Here is a 19034-nt window from a genome sequence, read left to right as displayed (position 1 = left end):
CTTTTGCGCCCGCATCAGGGTGGCCCTAAGTTGGAGCGGGAGCATATGGCGGTTGAGCATGATTTTGATGACATCAGCGAGCTGGAGGTTCTTCTTGGTGGACCACCATTGGATCCTTTTGATCATGGCCTCCACCTTCGCTGGGTTCCCTCAGGCGATGCCCTTCTCCTTCCAAGACTTGAGCTTCTTTGGAGGCCCAGCCAAAAAGGCTGGGACCTCGGCTTGGCCAGGGGCGAGCGGTTCGATGATGTAGAACCACTCCCGCTGCCACTCCTTCATCGTCTTGATGAAGGTGGCTTTGAACCACTCGGCCCCCTGATTCTTGTTGATCATGGCCCCTCCGCACTCTAAGAGGTCGGAGCCGCTCGACTTCGGCTTTATCCCGAAGATCTTCAGCCATAGCCGAAGTGCGGCTCATAGTGGAGGAAGGCCTCACAGACCGTGATGAAGGAGACGAGGTGGAGAATGGAGTTTGGGGCCATGTGGTGGAGTCAAGCTAGTAGTAGTGTTGGGGAACGTAGTAATTTCAAAAAATTTCCTACGCACACGCAAGATCATGGTGATGATATAGCAACGAGGGGAGAGTGTTGTCTACGTACCCTCGTAGACCGAAGCGGAAGCGTTGACGCAACGTAGAGGAAGTAGTTGTACGTCCTCCGGTTCAACCGATCCAAGTACCGTTACTCCGGCACCTCCGAGTTCTTGACACGCGTACAGCTTGATGACGCACCCTCGATCTCCGATCCAGCAGAGGCGCCGAGGGGGAGTTCCGTCAGCACGATGGCGTGGTGACGATCTTGATGTTCTCCTGTTGCAGGGCTTCGCCTAAGCACCGCTACAATATGACCGAGGTGTAATATCGTGGAGGGGGGCACCGCACACGGCTAAGGAACGATCAATGATCAACTTGTGTGTTCTAGGGTGCCCCCTTAACCTCGTATATAAAGGAGGGAGGGAGGAGGTGGCCGGCCCTAGGGGGGCGCGCCATGAGGAGGGGGAAACCTACTCCAAGTAGGTTTCCCTCTCTTTTCCTTATCTTATTTGGAGGGGGAAGGAAAGAGTACTAGTATTAGGAAGTAGTACTAGTAGTAGTAATAGGAAGAGGGGGAAGGAGAAAGGAAAGGGGGGGCCGGCCCCCCTCCCCAATTCGGATTGGGCTTGGGGGGCGCGCCCCCTTCCCTTGCTCCTTCTCTCTTCCTCATACATGGGCCCAATAAGGCCCATATACCTCCCGGGGGGTTCCGGTAACCTCCCGGGGCTCCAAACTTCTCCGGAACCTTTCCGGTGTCCAAATATATCCGTCCAATATATCAATCTTTATGTCTCGACCATTTCGAGACTCCTCGTCATGTCCGTAATCATATCCGGGACTCCGAACAACCTTCGGTACATCAAAATACATAAACTCATAATATAACTGTCATCAAAACCTTAAGCGTGCGGACCCTACGGTTCGAGAACGATGTAGACATGACTGAGACACATCTCTGGTCAATAACCAATAGCGGGACCTGGATGCCCATATTGGTTCCTACATATTCTACGAAGATCTTTATCGGTCAAACCGCATAACAACATACGTTGTTCCCTTTGTCATCGGTATGTTACTTGTCCGAGATTCGATCGTCGGTATCCAATACCTAGTTCAATCTTGTTATCGACAAGTCTCTTTACTCGTTCTGTAATACTTCATCTTATAACTAACTCATTAGTTACATGCTTGCAAGGCTTAGGTGATGAGCATTGCCGAGAGGGCCCAGAGATACCTCTCCGACAATCGGAGTGACAAAACCTAATCTCGAATTATGCTAACTCAACATGTACCTTCGGAGACACCTGTAGTACTCCTTTATAATCACCCAGTTACGTTGTGACGTTTGGTAGTACCCAAAGTGTTCCTCCGGTAAACGGGAGTTACACAATTCTCATAGTTACAGGAACATGTATAAGTCATGAAGGAAGCAATAGCAGAATACTAAACGATCAAGTGCTAAGCTAACGGGATGGGTCATGTCAATCACCTCATTCTCCTAATGATGTGATCCCATTAATCAAATGACAACACATGTCAATGGTTAGGAAACATAACCATCTTTGATTAATGAGCTAGTCAAGTAGAGGCATACTAGTGACTATATGTTTGTTTATGTATTCACACATGTATCATGTTTCCGGTTAATACAATTCTAGCATGAATAATAAACATTTATCATGATATGAGGAAATAAATAATAACTTTATTATTGCCTCTAGGGCATATTTCCTTCAGACTCCCACTTGCACTAGAGTCAATAATCTAGATTACATAGTAATGATTCTAACACCCATGGAGTCTTGGTGCTGATCATGTTTTGCTCGTGAGAGAGGCTTAGTCAACGGGTCTGCAACATTCAGATCCGTATGTATCTTGCAAATCTCTATGTCTCCCACTTGGACTTGGTCCCGAATGGAATTGAAGCGTCTCTTGATGTGCTTGGTCCTCTTGTGAAATCTGGATTCCTTTGCCAATGCAATTGCACCAGTATTGTCACAGAAGATCTTCATTGGTCCCGATGCACTAGGTATGACACCTAGATCGGAAATGAACTCCTTCATCCAGACTCCTTCATTTGCTGCTTCAGAAGCAGCTATGTACTCCGCTTCACATGTAGATCCCGCCACGACGCTTTGTTTAGAACTGCACCAACTTACAGCTCCACTGTTTAATAAAAACACGTATCCGGTCTGCGATTTAGAATCGTTCGGATCAGTGTCAAAGCTTGCATCGACGTAACCATTTACGACTAGCTCTTTGTCACCTCCATATACGAGAAACATATCCTTAGTCCTTTTCAGGTATTTCAGGATGTTCTTGACCGCTGTCCAGTGATCCACTCCTGGATTACTTTGGTACCTACCTGCCAAGCTTATTGCTAAGCATACGTCAGGTCTGGTACACAGCATTGCATACATGATAGAGCCTATGGCTGAAGCATAGGGAACATCTTTCATTTTCTCTCTATCTTCTGCTGTGGTCGGGCATTGAGTTTGACTCAACTTCACACCTTGTAGCACAGGCAAGAATCCTTTCTTTGCCTGATCTATTTTGAACTTTTTCAAAATTTTGTCAAGGTATGTACTTTGTGAAAGTCCTATTAAGCGTCTTGATCTATCTCTATAGATCTTGATGCCCAATATGTAAGCAGCTTCACCGAGGTCTTTCATAGAAAATTTTTTATTCAAGTATCCCTTGATGCTATCCAGAAATTCTATATCATTTCCAATTAATAATATGTCATCAACATATAAAACTAGAAATGCTACAGAGCTCCCACTCACTTTCTTGTAAATACAGGCTTCTCCAAAAGTCTGCATAAAGCCATATGCTTTGATCACACTATCAAAACGTTTATTCCAACTCCGAGATGCTTGCACCAGTCCATAAATGGAACGTTGGAGCTTGCACACTTTGTCAGCACCTTTTGGATCAACAAAACCTTCAGGTTGCATCGTATACAACTATTCTTCTAGAAATCCATTCAAGAATGCAGTCTTGACATCCATTTGCCAAATTTCATAATCATGAAATGCAGCAATAGCCAACATGATTCGGACAGACTTAAGCATCGCTACGGGTGAGAAAGTCTCATCGTAGTCAACCCCTTGAACTTGTCGAAAACCTTTTGCAACAAGTCGAGCTTTGTAGACAGTAACAATACCATCAGCGTCAGTCTTCTTCTTAAAGATCCATTTATTCTCAATGGCTTGCTGATCATCGGGCAAGTCAACCAAAGTCCATACTTTGTTTTCATACATGGATCCTATCTCAGATTTCATGGCCTCTAGCCATTTTGCGGAATCTGGGCTCATCATCGCTTCCTCATAGTTCGTAGGTTCATTATGGTCTAGTAACATGACTTCCAGAATAGGATTTCCGTACCACTCTGGTGCGGATCTTACTCTGGTAGACCTACGAGGTTCAGTAGAAACTTGATCTGAAGTTTCATGATCAATATCATTAGCTTCCTCACTAATTGGTGTAGTTGTCACAGGAACCGGTTCTTGTGATGAACTACTTTCCAATAAGGGAGTAGATACAGTTATCTCATCAAGTTCTACTTTCCTCCCACTCACTTCTTTCGAGAGAAACTCCTTTTCTAGAAAGGATCCGATTTTAGCAACGAAAATCTTGCCTTCAGATCTGTGATAGAAGGTGTACCCAATTGTCTCCTTTGGGTATCCTATGAAGACACATTTCTCCGATTTGGGTTCGAGCTTATCTGGTTGAAGTTTCTTCACATAAGCATCGCAGCCCCAAACTTTGAGAAACGACAACTTTGGTTTCTTGCCAAACCACAGTTCATAAGGCGTCGTCTCAACGGATTTTGATGGTGCCCTATTTAACGTGAATGCGGCCATCTCTAAAGCATAACCCCAAAACGATAGCGGTAAATCGGTAAGAGACATCATAGATCGCACCATATCAAGTAAAGTACGATTACGACGTTCGGACACACCATTTCGCTGTGGTGTTCTAGGTGGCGTGAGTTGCGAAACTATTCCACATTGTTTCAAATGTAAACCAAACTCGTAACTCAAATATTCTCCTCCACGATCAGATCGTAGAAACTTTATTTTCTTGTTACGATGATTTTCTACTTCACTCTGAAATTCTTTGAACTTTTCAAATGTTTCAGACTTGTGCTTCATCAAGTAGATATACCCATATCTGCTCAAATCATCTATGAAGGTGAGGAAATAACGAAATCCGCCACGAGCCTCAACATTCATCGGACCACATACATCTGTATGTATGATTTCCAACAAATCTGTTGCTCTCTCCATAGATCCGGAGAACGGTGTTTTGGTCATCTTGCCCATGAGGCACGGTTCGCAAGTACCAAGTGATTCATAATCAAGTGATTCCAGAAGTCCATCAGTATGGAGTTTCTTCATGCGTTTTACACCGATATGACCTAAACGGCAGTGCCACAAATATGTTGCACTATCATTATCAACTCTGCATCTTTTGGCTTCAACATTATGAATATGTGTATCACTACTATCGAGATTTAATAAAAATAGACCACTCTTCAAGGGTGCATGACCATAAAAGATATTACTCATATAAATAGAACAACCATTATTCTCTGATTTAAATGAATAACCGTCTCGCATCAAACAAGATCCAGATATAATGTTTATGCTCAACGCAGGCACCAAATAACAATTATTCAGGTCTAAAACTAATCCCGATGGTAGATGTAGAGGTAGCGTGCCGACCGCGATCACATCGACTTTGGAACCATTTCCCACGCGCATCGTCACCTCATCCTTAGCTAATCTTCGCTTAATCCGTAGTCCCTGTTTCGAGTTGCAAATGTTAGCAACAGAACCAGTATCAAATACCCAGGTGCTACTGCGAGCATTAGTAAGGTATACATCAATAACATGTATATCACATATACCTTTGTTCACTTTGCCATCCTTCTTATCCGCCAAATACTTGGGGCAGTTCCGCTTCCAGTGTCCAGTCTGCTTGCAGTAGAAGCACTCAGTTTCAGGCTTAGGTCCAGACTTGGGTTTCTTCACTTGAGCAGCAACTTGTTTGCCGTTCCTTTTGAAGTTCCCCTTCTTCTTCCCTTTGCCCCTTTTCTTGAAACCAGTGGTCTTGTTGACCATCAACACTTGATGCTCCTTTTTGATTTCTACCTCCGCGGCTTTCAGCATCGCGAAGAGCTCGGGAATAGTCTTGTTCATCCCTTGCATATTATAGTTCATCACAAAGCTCTTGTAGCTTGGTGGCAGTGATTGGAGAATTCTGTCAATGACGCTATCATCCGGAAGATTAACTCCCAGTTGAATCAAGTGATTATTATACCCAGACATTTTGAGTATATGCTCACTGACAGAACTGTTCTCCTCCATTTTGCAGCTGTAGAACTTATTGGAGACTTCATATCTCTCAATCCGGGCATTTGCTTGAAATATTAACTTCAACTCCTGGAACATCTCATATGCCCCATGACGTTCAAAACGTCGTTGAAGACCCGGTTCTAAGCCGTAAAGCATGGCACACTGAACTATAGAGTAGTCATCAGCTTTGCTCTGCCAGACGTTCTTAACGTCGTCAGTTGCATCAGCAGCAGGCCTGGCACCCAGCGGTGCTTCCAGGACGTAACTCTTCTCTGCAGCAATGAGGATAATCCTCAGGTTACGAACCCAGTCCGTGTAATTGCTACCATCATCTTTCAACTTTGCTTTCTCAAGGAACGCATTAAAATTCAACGGAACAACAGCACGAGCCATCTATCTACAAACACACATAGACAAGCAAAATACTATCAGGTACTAAGTTCATGATAAATTTAAGTTCAATTAATCATATTACTAAAGAACTCCCACTTAGACAGACATCTCTCTAGTCATCTAAGTGATTACGTGATCCAAATCAACTAAACCATGTCCGATCATCACGTGAGATGGAGTAGTTTCAATGGTGAACATCTCTATGTTGATCATATCTACTATATGATTCACGCTCGACCTTTCGGTCCCCGTGTTCCGAGGCCATATCTGTATATGCTAGGCTCGTCAAGTATAACCTGAGTATTCCGCGTGTGCAACTGTTTTGCACCCGTTGTATTTGAACGTAGAGCCTATCACACCCGATCATCACGTGGTGTCTCAGCACGAAGAACTTTCGCAACGGTGCATACTCAGGGAGAACACTTCTTGATAATTAGTGAGAGATCATCTTAAAATGCTACCGTCAATCAAAGCAAGATAAGATGCATAAAGAATAAACATCACATGCAATCAATATAAGTGATATGATATGGCCATCATCATCTTGTGCTTGTCATCTCCATCTTCGAAGCACCGTCATGATCACCATCATCACCGGCGCGACACCTTGATCTCCATCGTAGCACCGTTGTCGTTACGCCATCTATTGCTTCTACAACTATCGCTACCGCTTAGTGATAAAGTAAAACAATTACAGGGCGTTTGCATTTCATACAATAAAGCGACAACCATATGGCTCCTGCCAGTTGCCGATAACTTCGGTTGCAAAACATGATCATCTCATACAATAAAATATAGCATCATGTCTTGGCCATATCACATCACAACATGCCCTGCAAAAACAAGTTAGACGTCCTCTACTTTGTTGTTGCAAATTTTACGTGGCTACTACGGGCTTAAGCAAGAACCAATCTCACCTACGCATCAAAACCACAACGATAGTTTGTCAAATAGACTCCGTTTTAACCTTCACAAGGACCGGGCGTAGCCACACTCGGTTCAACTAAAGTGAGAGAGACAGACACCCGCCAGCTACCTTTAAGCACGAGTGCTCGTAACGGTGAAACCAGTCTCGCGTAAGCGTACGCGTAATGTCGGTCCGGGCCGCTTCATCTCACAATACCGCTGAACCAAAGTATGACATGCTGGTAGGCAGTATGACTTATATCGTCCATAACTCACTTGTGTTCTACTCATGCATATAACATCAATGCATAAAACCTAGGCTCTGATGCCACTGTTGGGGAACGTAGTAATTTCAAAAAAATTCCTACGCACACGCAAGATCATGGTGATGATATAGCAACGAGGGGAGAGTGTTGTCTACGTACCCTCGTAGACCGAAGCGGAAGCGTTGACGCAACGTAGAGGAAGTAGTCGTACGTCCTCCGGTTCAACCGATCCAAGTACCGTTACTCCGGCACCTCCGAGTTCTTGACACGCGTACAGCTCGATGACGCACCCTCGATCTCCGATCCAGCAGAGGCGCCGAGGGGGAGTTCCGTCAGCACGACGGCGTGGTGACGATCTTGATGTTCTCCTGTTGCAGGGCTTCGCCTAAGCACCGCTACAATATGACCGAGGTGTAATATCGTGGAGGGGGGCACCGCACACGGCTAAGGAACGATCAATGATCAACTTGTGTGTTCTAGGGTGCCCCCTTAACCCCGTATATAAAGGAGGGAGGGAGGAGGTGGCCGGCCCTAGCGGGGGCGCGCCATGAGGAGGGGGAAACCTACTCCAAGTAGGTTTCCCTCTCTTTTCCTTATCTTATTTGAAGGGGGGAGGAAAGAGTACTAGTATTAGGAAGTAGTACTAGTAGTAGTAATAGGAAGAGGGGGAAGGAGAAAGGAAAGGGGGGGCCGGCCCCCTCCCCAATTCGGATTGGGCTTGGGGGGGCGCGCCCCCTTCCCTTGCTCCTTCTCTCTTCCTCATACATGGGCCCAATAAGGCCCATATACCTCCCGGGGGGTTCCGGTAACCTCCCGGGGCTCCAAACTTCTCCGGAACCTTTCCGGTGTCCAAATATATCCGTCCAATATATCAATCTTTATGTCTCGACCATTTCGAGACTCCTCGTCATGTCCGTAATCATATCCGGGACTCCGAACAACCTTCGGTACATCAAAATACATAAACTCATAATATAACTGTCATCAAAACCTTAAGCGTGCGGACCCTACGGTTCGAGAACGATGTAGACATGACTGAGACACATCTCTGGTCAATAACCAATAGCGGGACCTGGATGCCCATATTGGTTCCTACATATTCTACGAAGATCTTTATCGGTCAAACCGCATAACAACATACGTTGTTCCCTTTGTCATCGGTATGTTACTTGTCCGAGATTCGATCGTCGGTATCCAATACCTAGTTCAATCTCGTTATCGACAAGTCTCTTTACTCGTTCTGTAATACTTCATCTTATAACTAACTCATTAGTTACATGCTTGCAAGGCTTAGGTGATGAGCATTGCCGAGAGGGCCCAGAGATACCTCTCCGACAATCGGAGTGACAGAACCTAATCTCGAATTATGCTAACTCAACATGTACCTTCGGAGACACCTGTAGTACTCCTTTATAATCACCCAGTTACGTTGTGACGTTTGGTAGTACCCAAAGTGTTCCTCCGGTAAACGGGAGTTACACAATTCTCATAGTTACAGGAACATGTATAAGTCATGAAGGAAGCAATAGCAGAATACTAAACGATCAAGTGCTAAGCTAACGGGATGGGTCATGTCAATCACCTCATTCTCCTAATGATGTGATCCCATTAATCAAATGACAACACATGTCAATGGTTAGGAAACATAACCATCTTTGATTAATGAGCTAGTCAAGTAGAGGCATACTAGTGACTATATGTTTGTCTATGTATTCACACATGTATCATGTTTCCGGTTAATACAATTCTAGCATGAATAATAAACATTTATCATGATATGAGGAAATAAATACTAACTTTATTATTGCCTCTAGGGCATATTTCCTTCAAGTAGAACATTACCCCACGCACAAAGGGGTGCAACGAGAACCCTAGCCCTCGGATGAGGTGGGGGCAAAGACTACCCGCTCCCCTGCGTTGGGAGCGGGCACTCGCTGGCTAGCGGCTGGAGTGCGGGCGGCGATGTTGGTGGACAAATACCCTGCGCCATGGAGCTCCGGGATGGTGCCATCCATCACAATGGGACCGCCCCAATGCCCCTTGAGGGTGTCAGCCATGGCTGGTGGGGGAGGATGGACTCGCTAGAGAAAAAGGGTGCGGGGTCGGATCTAGGTGCTAGAGCTAGATGAAGCAGTAGATAGGGATAATGGGAGCGTGGTCAGTTGCGTTGTCCTCCCTTTTGCTCTTATAGGCCAGTGAAAGGCTAGGAGTCCCCCTTACTGCACCGATAACAATGCCACTCCCACCAAAGATGTTGTTAAGCATATGGGGGGAAGCAAAATCTTGTTGATATTCTTAAGAAAATGGGCACGATCTCCACCTCAATGGGGCATGCCAATAAAAAGGTTGTCTCGGGCCATGATTTGAGGGAAGCAGTAATTGCTCAACCCGTTGTGGGGCGAGCCGTTTCAATAAAGTTGTCAGACTAATTGGAGCGGTTCACACGGAGATGGCTGGCCTTCGAGGCTAAGTTAGCCGATCTCTTTGGGCAAGGTACAAGCTCGGTTGAGCCTCGGTTGACGTCGCTCCTTTAAAGGGGTGATCTGGGAATTATGAGGGACTCGTCTGTTGAGCCAAGGACTCCGGATCCAAGGTGGTCATCGGCGGAAAGGTCATCCTCGGCATAGAAGACTAGTTTAGGAGCTACTAACGATGTCCTGGATTAGGGGGTACTTACCTAATCGGCCCATCTCACCGGGTTGGGCCGACGGGCCCTCATTCGTGATTAGGATGGATTCCATAGACCGTACGCAGGAGGAGTAATTAAGACTACCATTACCGAAGACTTGACGTCTACTCCAAGATTTCTCATGCCGCCTTGTTCCTAGATACCGACCTTGTAACCCTAGATACCCTCCCTGGCGTGTATATAAGCCATAGGGTTTAGCCCATAGAAGGAATATCAACGCAATATCATTCACCTAACCTTAGAGTTAGACCACATCTCACGATCTCGAGGTAAATCAACTATGTACTTGATACATCTCCATCATTATAAGAAAAGCAGGACGTAGGATTTTACCTCCATTAAAAGGGCCCGAACCTGGTAAAACATCGTTCTCTGTTCCTGTTACCATCTGTCCGTGATCCACAACTCGGGACCCCCTACCCCGTGGTCTACCGGTTTTGACACTGACAGATAGGATTTCTTTTACTTTTTTTTGAACACAGTGCACATGTATCCTCATCCTTATGAACACATACGCGCACAGACACCCTGTCCCTATGAGCGCCTTCGAGAGACTGAGCTGACACATCATCTTGAAATTAATGAAGTCGTCATAGACGTCTAGAAATGCGAGCACCAATGTCAAGTCTGAGACTTGAACTCTAATGGACATGAGATACCACTATCTTTCTAGCCATCCAACTACATGTTGGTTGGCGAATTTCTTCTCTTTTGAGGTTTGAGGAGCTAAATTGTATCATTTTTGTTTTTGAAACCGCGGCAAAAAGATTTGTCTCGTTTATAAATTAAGAGAGAAAGAAATTCAACGGTAACACGGCAGTGGGGCGCACCCATTGTAAACAGTTTTTTCCCGCGAGTAGGCAATTAAGGAATGCATGTACTCACTCCGCGCTGATTTATAATAAAGTTGTACTAAATCAGCCATAACTAATCTAAAATGGAATCTGGGAAAGAAAGACCGGTCCAAAATGACGTTGCGCTGAGAACTGTAGAGCAGATAAGAGGGTCCACCTGTTTCGAAAGATGCTTTGCAAAAGCCGATCGCCCTTATCTGAAATCGACGCTGATCACGCTTTTAGTATACTATAGATCAAGAACATAGACATGGCATGCAATGGGAATGGAAATCCCAAATCAGGGGGAAACGCAGTGCTGGCGCAGCTCTGCTCCTATGTCCCTCATAGGACATGTTTACGTATATCCTCAAAAAATAAACAAGGAAATAGCAAATATTTACGCCTATAAGAGTTGCTTTGGTTATACTCCACATTTTGGTTCTACAATAATGATTCTGCAGACATATATAATCTCCACCCGCCACAGATATTTCCCTTGTTTCCCAGTTAACTTGAATATTTTTAGTCTCTTAGGATGAACTAGACAACAGATCCTTCGGAAAATTCACAAGTCAGCCAAGAACATAGTAAGACAAGTCAGAAATAAAGAGAGGAAGACTATATGAGACCTTTGTTTGGGGTGGTTGACCCAAGCAGCAGACCGCGGCACACACTGGCAGGGGGGCCTCCTGTAGGAACAGACAAGGTCCATCTTAGACTACAATACTGAGAATTAAACTAAGCATATCCTCAATCCAGCGCGTACAGATCAATTCTGGTTGAGTGTAACAGACCAGATGAGAATGACAAATATATGTAGATATGGATTACAAATCTTCAAGCTCACACCATATGCTTAGTTAGTCAAAGAATGGATTACAAAACCTCAGAAAACATATGTATCTCCCTTTCCACCAATGATATCCAGAAATCTAACTCAAGCTTCAGTAAGTATGTGGTAAAAGAAACTGATGTAGTGCAGAGCTACAAAACCCTTGCAGGGAGAACTTAATCTATCTGCTCAAGTAGGGGGTGCAACTTCAATACACCAAGAGCATTGAGTTGTGCTCACTTGCCTACCAGCCAGACTGTTTTAGAATGTCCAGGGATATCAATTAATTTTTTTTAAATAAAATCTAAAGAGACCAAGCTGTAAATTGGGGCTCAGATGAAGGTTCACCAATTCATGTTGCTTTTATCTCCTATAAAATATATATGGCCTACACTTTTGTTGCTTCATCCATGAGGTATAACTGAACTACCAAGATAAATAGCCCATTATACGCAACAATCCATCAACCTATGGGTTATAGTGTTAAGAACAAGAAAATGAAGTGCATGCAGTTACGTCGCTAGGGGCATGCTTGATTTATTACTGAAAGTCGGCTAGCCAAAGTTTTGGCAAGCCAATATTTGGCAAAACCAGAACTTGCCAACATTGACAACTTGGCTAAAGGTTACCACAAAATTTTGTTGGCCAATCGGCTTCCGGGTGGAGTGGTGGACAACACAAAGGTTGATGTCGCCAGCCCGGGTTCGAGTCCCTCATCCCCTATAAGAACAAGATGGGGTGGGTTGGGGTGGGAGGGGGGGAGTCTCCCCTCTGCTCTCATTCTTTTCAAACATGGCATGCCAAATATTGGCATCAAACTAAGCACGCGCTACAAATGCAACAGACAGTGGAATCAAGATATCGAGCAATACTAAAGAGCTCCGTCAATTAATTTGGGTCGGAGGGAGTACCAAATTCTGGTAATAAAATGGAGTGAATATCAGGTAAAAAGGAGGTAACTAAAGCTCCATGACAAATGTCAGAGATACTGAAAGAAAAAGCTTAAAAGATAGTCGTTACCTTCACTAATTTTACTTACCCGCCAATTTTGGCTTATGGAGCAAAACTAGGAGATGGCCATGCCATGCATATAAATGATCTTCCACTATGGATACTCCAAGTTATGTTACACAACATCAAATCATTTTATTAGAAACATGTGTAACCTATCAGAGTACAGTCAAAGCATCTTCTTTCCATGCTATGCAAATATACAGTGCAATTATTGTTTTATGTTTGCTAAGCCGATTCGGAAAGTATGCAATCACAACAAGCAAATGCAGACTTGGCGACTTGCACAAGAGTACTTAGACACCTCAGAGCTACAATAAGAAGCAGAACTAAACTGTTCTCCAACAATTTCATATAAGAAACAGTCACGGATTAATGCCCATGTAAATAACAGGACAGTTACACCCCACCTAATAAGGATCATAAGTTCATAACCTTCATACAATTTTAGCAATGCAACAGGTCCAACGACCAAATTCCTTTACTTTACCTATATATTTAGAAACTACTCCGTACATCCCAACATATCAACAGAAGAGATAGTACACTGTACCTTATCTAAAACATCCACAACAACACCACTTACGAATTATAAAAATGACATTTTTACGAATCACCGAAGAAAAGAAATGTGATCAATGCATAAGAACACTTAAAATACCTCACCGCTACAATGAAGCAAAATTGAACTGTTTCCTGCAATTTCATATAAAAAGACCTTCATAGATCATTACCCATGTATACATAACAGGACAAGTACACCCCACTAAGGATCATAACCTTGATACAATTAGCAATCCTACAAGCCCAATAACCAAATTCTTTAACTTTAAACTACTCACCAACTCCATGGCAACACATCATCTAAAGAGATACTACACTGAACTTCATCTAAAATGTTCCACCATAACACAGTTCTGAGTTATGAAGCAGAGATTTTTAGCCATTCACATAAGAAAGAAACGCGATCAGAACATCGGAGAACAAAAGAGATGACCACATCTGAATCCCTTCCCATTTGAATCTCCGCCATATCAGCATTCACCTCTGCAAGAAGACAGGCGCATCTTCAGAGCCAAATCAAAGAAATGAACCGAATTGCGACAAGAAGAATCAAACGATCCCTTGTTCCTTACCTCCTCGATCTTGTACGAGTCCGGCGTCAAATCCTCTAGGGACAATCCAGGGCACAGCAACTGCAATTCCAACAATAACAAGAACAAAAACTCGAATAAGACGCCAAATTCAAACACCGAAAACTTGAGAATTACAAACGCAGGTCCGATCCTTACGTCGAGCTGGCGCTGCACCGGGCGAGAGCGCTTCTTGGGCCGGCGCGGGGGTCGCGTGCCGCGGAAGAAGGCAAAGTCCTGGGCGATCTCCTCCTTGGACAGCACGATGGAAAACCCCCGCTTCTTGGTCTGCGCAGGCCGCGCCGGCGCATGCTCCGCCGCAGCATCGGCCGCGGCCTCCGGCCCGACCGCACCGGGCGCGGCAGTGGCGGAGCGGCGGGTGCGGAGGTTCCAGGGCCGCTGAGGGGGGCGCTGGGGCGAACCGCCTCCGGCACCGCCATCCGTGGAACGGCGGGCCTTCTCCTTGTCCGGGGAGGGGGTGTGCGGAGGCGGAGGCGGAGGCGCCGAGGCGGGGTCCTTGGAGCATCGGAGGAGGCGGTGCGTGCCCCAGCTGAGCGTGGGGAAGGAGAAGCTGTGGAGCCGCCTGCGGTACGGCTGCGCGGGAGCCGGGGCATCCGAGGGAGACGGCGAGAGATTGGCGACGCGGCGGCGGTCGTGGTCGTCGTCTGCTGCGGCGGCCATGGAGACCATAGGAGGGAGGGGCAGCCGGGTAGCGCGTCGGGGAGGAGAGGAGGGAGGGAAAGAAGGGGGCGGAAGGAAGCGAGGAAGCCGAGACGGGGGGATGAGGACTAGGGAGAAAGAAAGGTGGGATTTTTAAAACGGGGAAAGGCCAGTTTCTTCCGAAAATTTCTTCTTTTCTACCCCTGCTGCCTTGGGATTTCGTCTGCGGGGCTCCTTCCAGAATTGCGTGTGCGTTGGACGTCTGGGCCTCCCTCGCCTTTGGTGTGTCGCGCGCCTGATCGGTGTGGCGCGAGCGGGCGGCGGTCGCCTTCCTCCCCTTCTCTCTCTCTGTCTCGCCCCGTCGGGTGCGGGGGTTACGGAGGAAACGGACGTGGTGTCATCACGTGTTCGCGGGTAGCGGCGGGTCGAGCCGCCGCCATCAGACGTAACGCCGGGGGCCCAGGCACCCAGCCCGTTCTGGCTCGATCGGTGCCTCTTTCGGTCTTTTCGATGTGCAAGACTTTTATTTTCTTTGGCGGCGAGATGTGCACAACGAAAAATTGGGGGTGAAAGACATGTGACGATCATTGAGAAGGAAAGTCCCAGTCCACCAAAATTCAAGTGCTAAACTTGATATTGGTGCTCGCTTTATTCCTAAACATATTTCAGGTTTCAGGTGATGTTCGTTCAGTGAAAGAAGACATTTCGACTGCGAGACGTCTATGGTGACTTCGTAAAATCTCAAGATGCTATGTCGACTTAGTCTCTTAAAAGTGTGCATGCGTGCGTTCATAGGGGTGGGTGTATTTGAGCGACTTTGATTGTATTGTGTTAAAAAAACACGCATTAGGGCAACTCCAAGCGGGAGACCCAAACGGACACGAAATATGTTCTTTTTTGTTCATCCGAGTCATCAAACAGACATGTGGACACGGATGGTGCACCCAACGGTGCTACCCCATTTGAAACAAACATGTCCTAGCCCCTTCATCATCGGAGAAGAAATGTTGTCAGACACAACAAGCAACACAAGGAACTGCAGTGGATAGGAGAGGTCTCTTGAGAGGATCTCGGCGGTGCCTTGCCCTTGCTCGTGCCAACGGGGATTGAGGTGGAGCGCCATGGAGAGACCACGGCTCGGCAACACACCAAAGACCTGGATCCATCACGCGGGCGCCACCGACGGCTGCCTCGGCTCGTCAATGGTGGTGGCCTCCTGGAACGGCGTCGCGGCGGGAGGAGGATGACCAAAGCGACTGGACGTGTTGGGCGGGGACGGGCGGCGCCCCGGCGGCTGCATGCTGCATCGGCAGTTCCCCGGCGCACGTGTGGTGATGCTCCGAACGCGAAGGGACACAGGTGGGTGGGTGAATATTCCAAAGAGGTTATTGAAAACCAATTTTTTTAAGAACAAGATCCGAAAAAAAGAAATATAAAATCGTTTGAATTTTGTTGATGGGTCGTTAGAGATGTTAAAAGTGATTCTCATAATAAGAAACCTTGTAATCAAGGAACGTAAAAAAATGCATAAAATTAAAAATTATTATTGAATGGCCAGAAATCTGGCTTTATGTCTTTTAACATATGTGCTCTAGAAATGAAGTTTTAAGACCATCTACAGTTGGGCGCTCCAAACCGGCTTCAACGCTCGGGCGGTTCACCCGATCACTAACCGATTATGAAATTTTGACCTAGACGGACGCCTCTAACGCCCGGGCTGGTCGGCACCCCTCATATCCAGCCCAAATATGGGGCGGATATGGGGGCCCCCAGGCGCGCCCGTCACGTCGGACCCGACAGCCCGACCCCATCGCAAATTGCACCAAATCCACCCCCGAATCTGTCGGATCCATTTTCTCTCTCCTCTCTTCTTCCTCCTTCGCGCTATCCGTCTCGCAGCTCCGCCGCCGCGTGCGCTTTGCTACCGTTCCTAACCTCTATGTAGCCAGCTTCGGCAGGCCAATCCTCTCTCTTGTCCTCGCCGCGGGGGACATCATCGCTGGCCCAAACGCCACCGATGTACGTCCGACAACTCACTGGTCCCGACTTGCGCTTGATGTGTTCGACACATTGTCTGAATGGATTTTTTATGATTTTATTAGGGAAAACGATATATTCCGATGCTTCGTCAGACGAGGAGTATGGACCGACGGAGCTTGATCAAATGATTCAAGATGAGTTCTTTGATTCCTCGGATTCGGACGAAGAAGTGGACATGATCATGCTCATGAGCATGCAAGAGGAAATGTGCCGGCAAGTGAAGCATATTCTCAACTTCAAGGGCTCAATCAAAGGGAGAAGAGTGATCAATCAGGATAGGGTGTCCGGAGCTTGGCTACTGCAGAGGGACTACTTTGCTCTGATGATCCATGGTTTCGTCGCCGTTTTTGCATGTGGAAATCCATTGTTTTGCACATTGTGGAGGGAGTGGAGGCACATGATGACTACTTCAAGCTCACAAGGGATTGTTGTGCAACTTTCTTTCTCTACCAAACAGAAGTGCACGGCTGCTTTGAGTATGCTTGCACTTGGTACTGCCTCAGATGTCGTTGTGAGATGGTCAGGATGGGGGAGAGCACATGCCGGAAGACTACTGTCAAGTTTATCCGCGCCGTGGTGTAGGTGTTTGGAGTTGAGTATCTCAGAGAACCAAATGCGCAGGACACAGAGAAGTTGTTGGCTATTGGAGAGGCCGGGGGGTTCCAGGAATGCTCGGATCAATTGATTGCATGCATTGGCAATGGAAGAACTATCCCAAAGGATTGCGGGGAATGTATCAAGGTCACACCAAAGAGGCCACCATCACATGACTTCTGGATTTGGCATGCTTTCTTTGGAATGTCTGGTTCTCACAACGACATCAACGTGCTTCAATGATCTCTAGTGTTCAGGAGGCTTTGCAATGGGGAATCACCGCCGTGCAACTGCACCGCAACGGCCGAGACTACAACTGAGATACTATCTTGCCGATGGCATCTTGTTGGTGCAATGATAGGCCCCTTATGTTTTGGAGTTTGTTGACATAAACAGTATGGGACTTATGTGTTTGCTAGTGTACACATAGTAACAGGTCCCTGATGTATCGAGGAGTTTGATGAAAACGACGAAGATAATCTCCCTACATAGCAGCGAAGGTTATCACCGAATATAAAAGCTAACGAGAGTCACCCCTAAAAATTGCTGAAGGTAATCAATTGGTTCGGTGATTGTTTGAAGCAAATGACTGCGCTCGAGGAAGAATGAAGACGAAGTGAAGATGTAGCATTTATTTCGTTGTTCTTCTTGTTTCATTGAGTCATAGGACCATTGTACTATCAAGAGGGGTATAGTGTTTCGAAGCTTTGATTCTCTGATGCTAAACCTGTTGGGGAATGTTGCATGGGAAACAAAAAATTTCCGATGCTCACCAAGATCAATCTAGGAGATGAACATCTACGAGAGGAGAGACTGCATCTACATACCCTTGTAGATCGCTAAGCGGAAGAGTTAAGAAACGCGGTTGATGTAGTCGAACGTCTTCGCGATCCAATCACGATCCATCCCGAACTCCGATATAGTGCCGAAAGGACGGCACCTCCACGTTCAAAACACGTATGATTTGATGAAGCCTTTACCTCTTCGATCTAGCGAGCGATGGTGAAGTAGTAGCTTGAGTCCTCCGGCAGCACAACAGCGTGGTGGCGGTGGTGGTGGCGGAATCTCAGCAGAGCTTCGCTAAGCACTACAGAGAAGAAGAGGGATGTGAGGGAGAGGAGAGGCAGTGCCGTGGCATGGAGATGTGCTCTAGGGGGTACGGCTGCCCTCTCTCTACCTCTCTATATATAGGGGGAGGTAGGAGGGGTGGGCGCCCCTAGGGTTTCCCCTAAGGGGGGCGGCGGCCACGGCAGATGGATCTCCCCTAGGGTGACTGACCCCCCCAAGCCGGGAGGTGGGAAGCCCTAGGGGGGCGCCCCCAACCCTCATGGTTACGTGAGATGGGGTGAGGGGGCACTCATCCCCTTAGCGGGCTGGTTTGGCCCCTCCCCTTAGCCCATGGGGCCCCCCAACACTTTCCAGGACCCCCCCCCCCCCCGAAACCCCTTTCGGTGACGCTGGTCATCACCCAATACCCCCGGAACAATTCCGAACTCCAATACCCTTCGTCCAATATATCGATCTTCACCTCTGGACCATTTCGGAGTTCCTCGTCGCGTACGGGATCTCATCCGAGACTCCGAACAACCTTCGGAAACCACCATAATGACTCAACTATACTTATATTGTCACCAAATGTTAAGTGTGTAGACCCTGCGGGTTCGAGAACTATGCAGACATGACCGAGACACCTCTACGGTCAATAACTAATAGCGGGACCTGGATGCCCATAATGGTTCCTACATATTCTATGAATATCTTATCGGTCGAACCTCGATG

The 19034-nt window shown here is 46.6% G+C and overlaps 1 protein-coding gene across 1 annotated transcript; it reads right to left on the bottom strand.

Moving 5' to 3' along the window:
• Positions 1-13502: 13502 nt before the first annotated feature.
• Positions 13503-14795, bottom strand: LOC123070529 (uncharacterized). The gene is made up of 3 exons (XM_044493779.1): positions 14121-14795; positions 13965-14024; positions 13503-13875 (listed from the first exon to the last, which is right to left on the bottom strand). The coding sequence occupies exons 1-3, from the start codon at positions 14649-14651 to the stop codon at positions 13870-13872; spliced, it is 597 nt and encodes a 198-aa protein (XP_044349714.1). The 5' UTR covers positions 14652-14795; the 3' UTR covers positions 13503-13869.
• Between the last annotated feature and the right edge of the window lie 4239 nt (positions 14796-19034).

The sequence above is a fragment of the Triticum aestivum genome, chromosome 3B (genome assembly GCF_018294505.1).
Source record: "Triticum aestivum cultivar Chinese Spring chromosome 3B, IWGSC CS RefSeq v2.1, whole genome shotgun sequence".
NCBI lineage: Eukaryota > Viridiplantae > Streptophyta > Magnoliopsida > Poales > Poaceae > Triticum > Triticum aestivum.
Note: the sequence above shows the minus strand (reverse complement) of the source record. Positions and strands in the feature narration are given on the sequence as shown.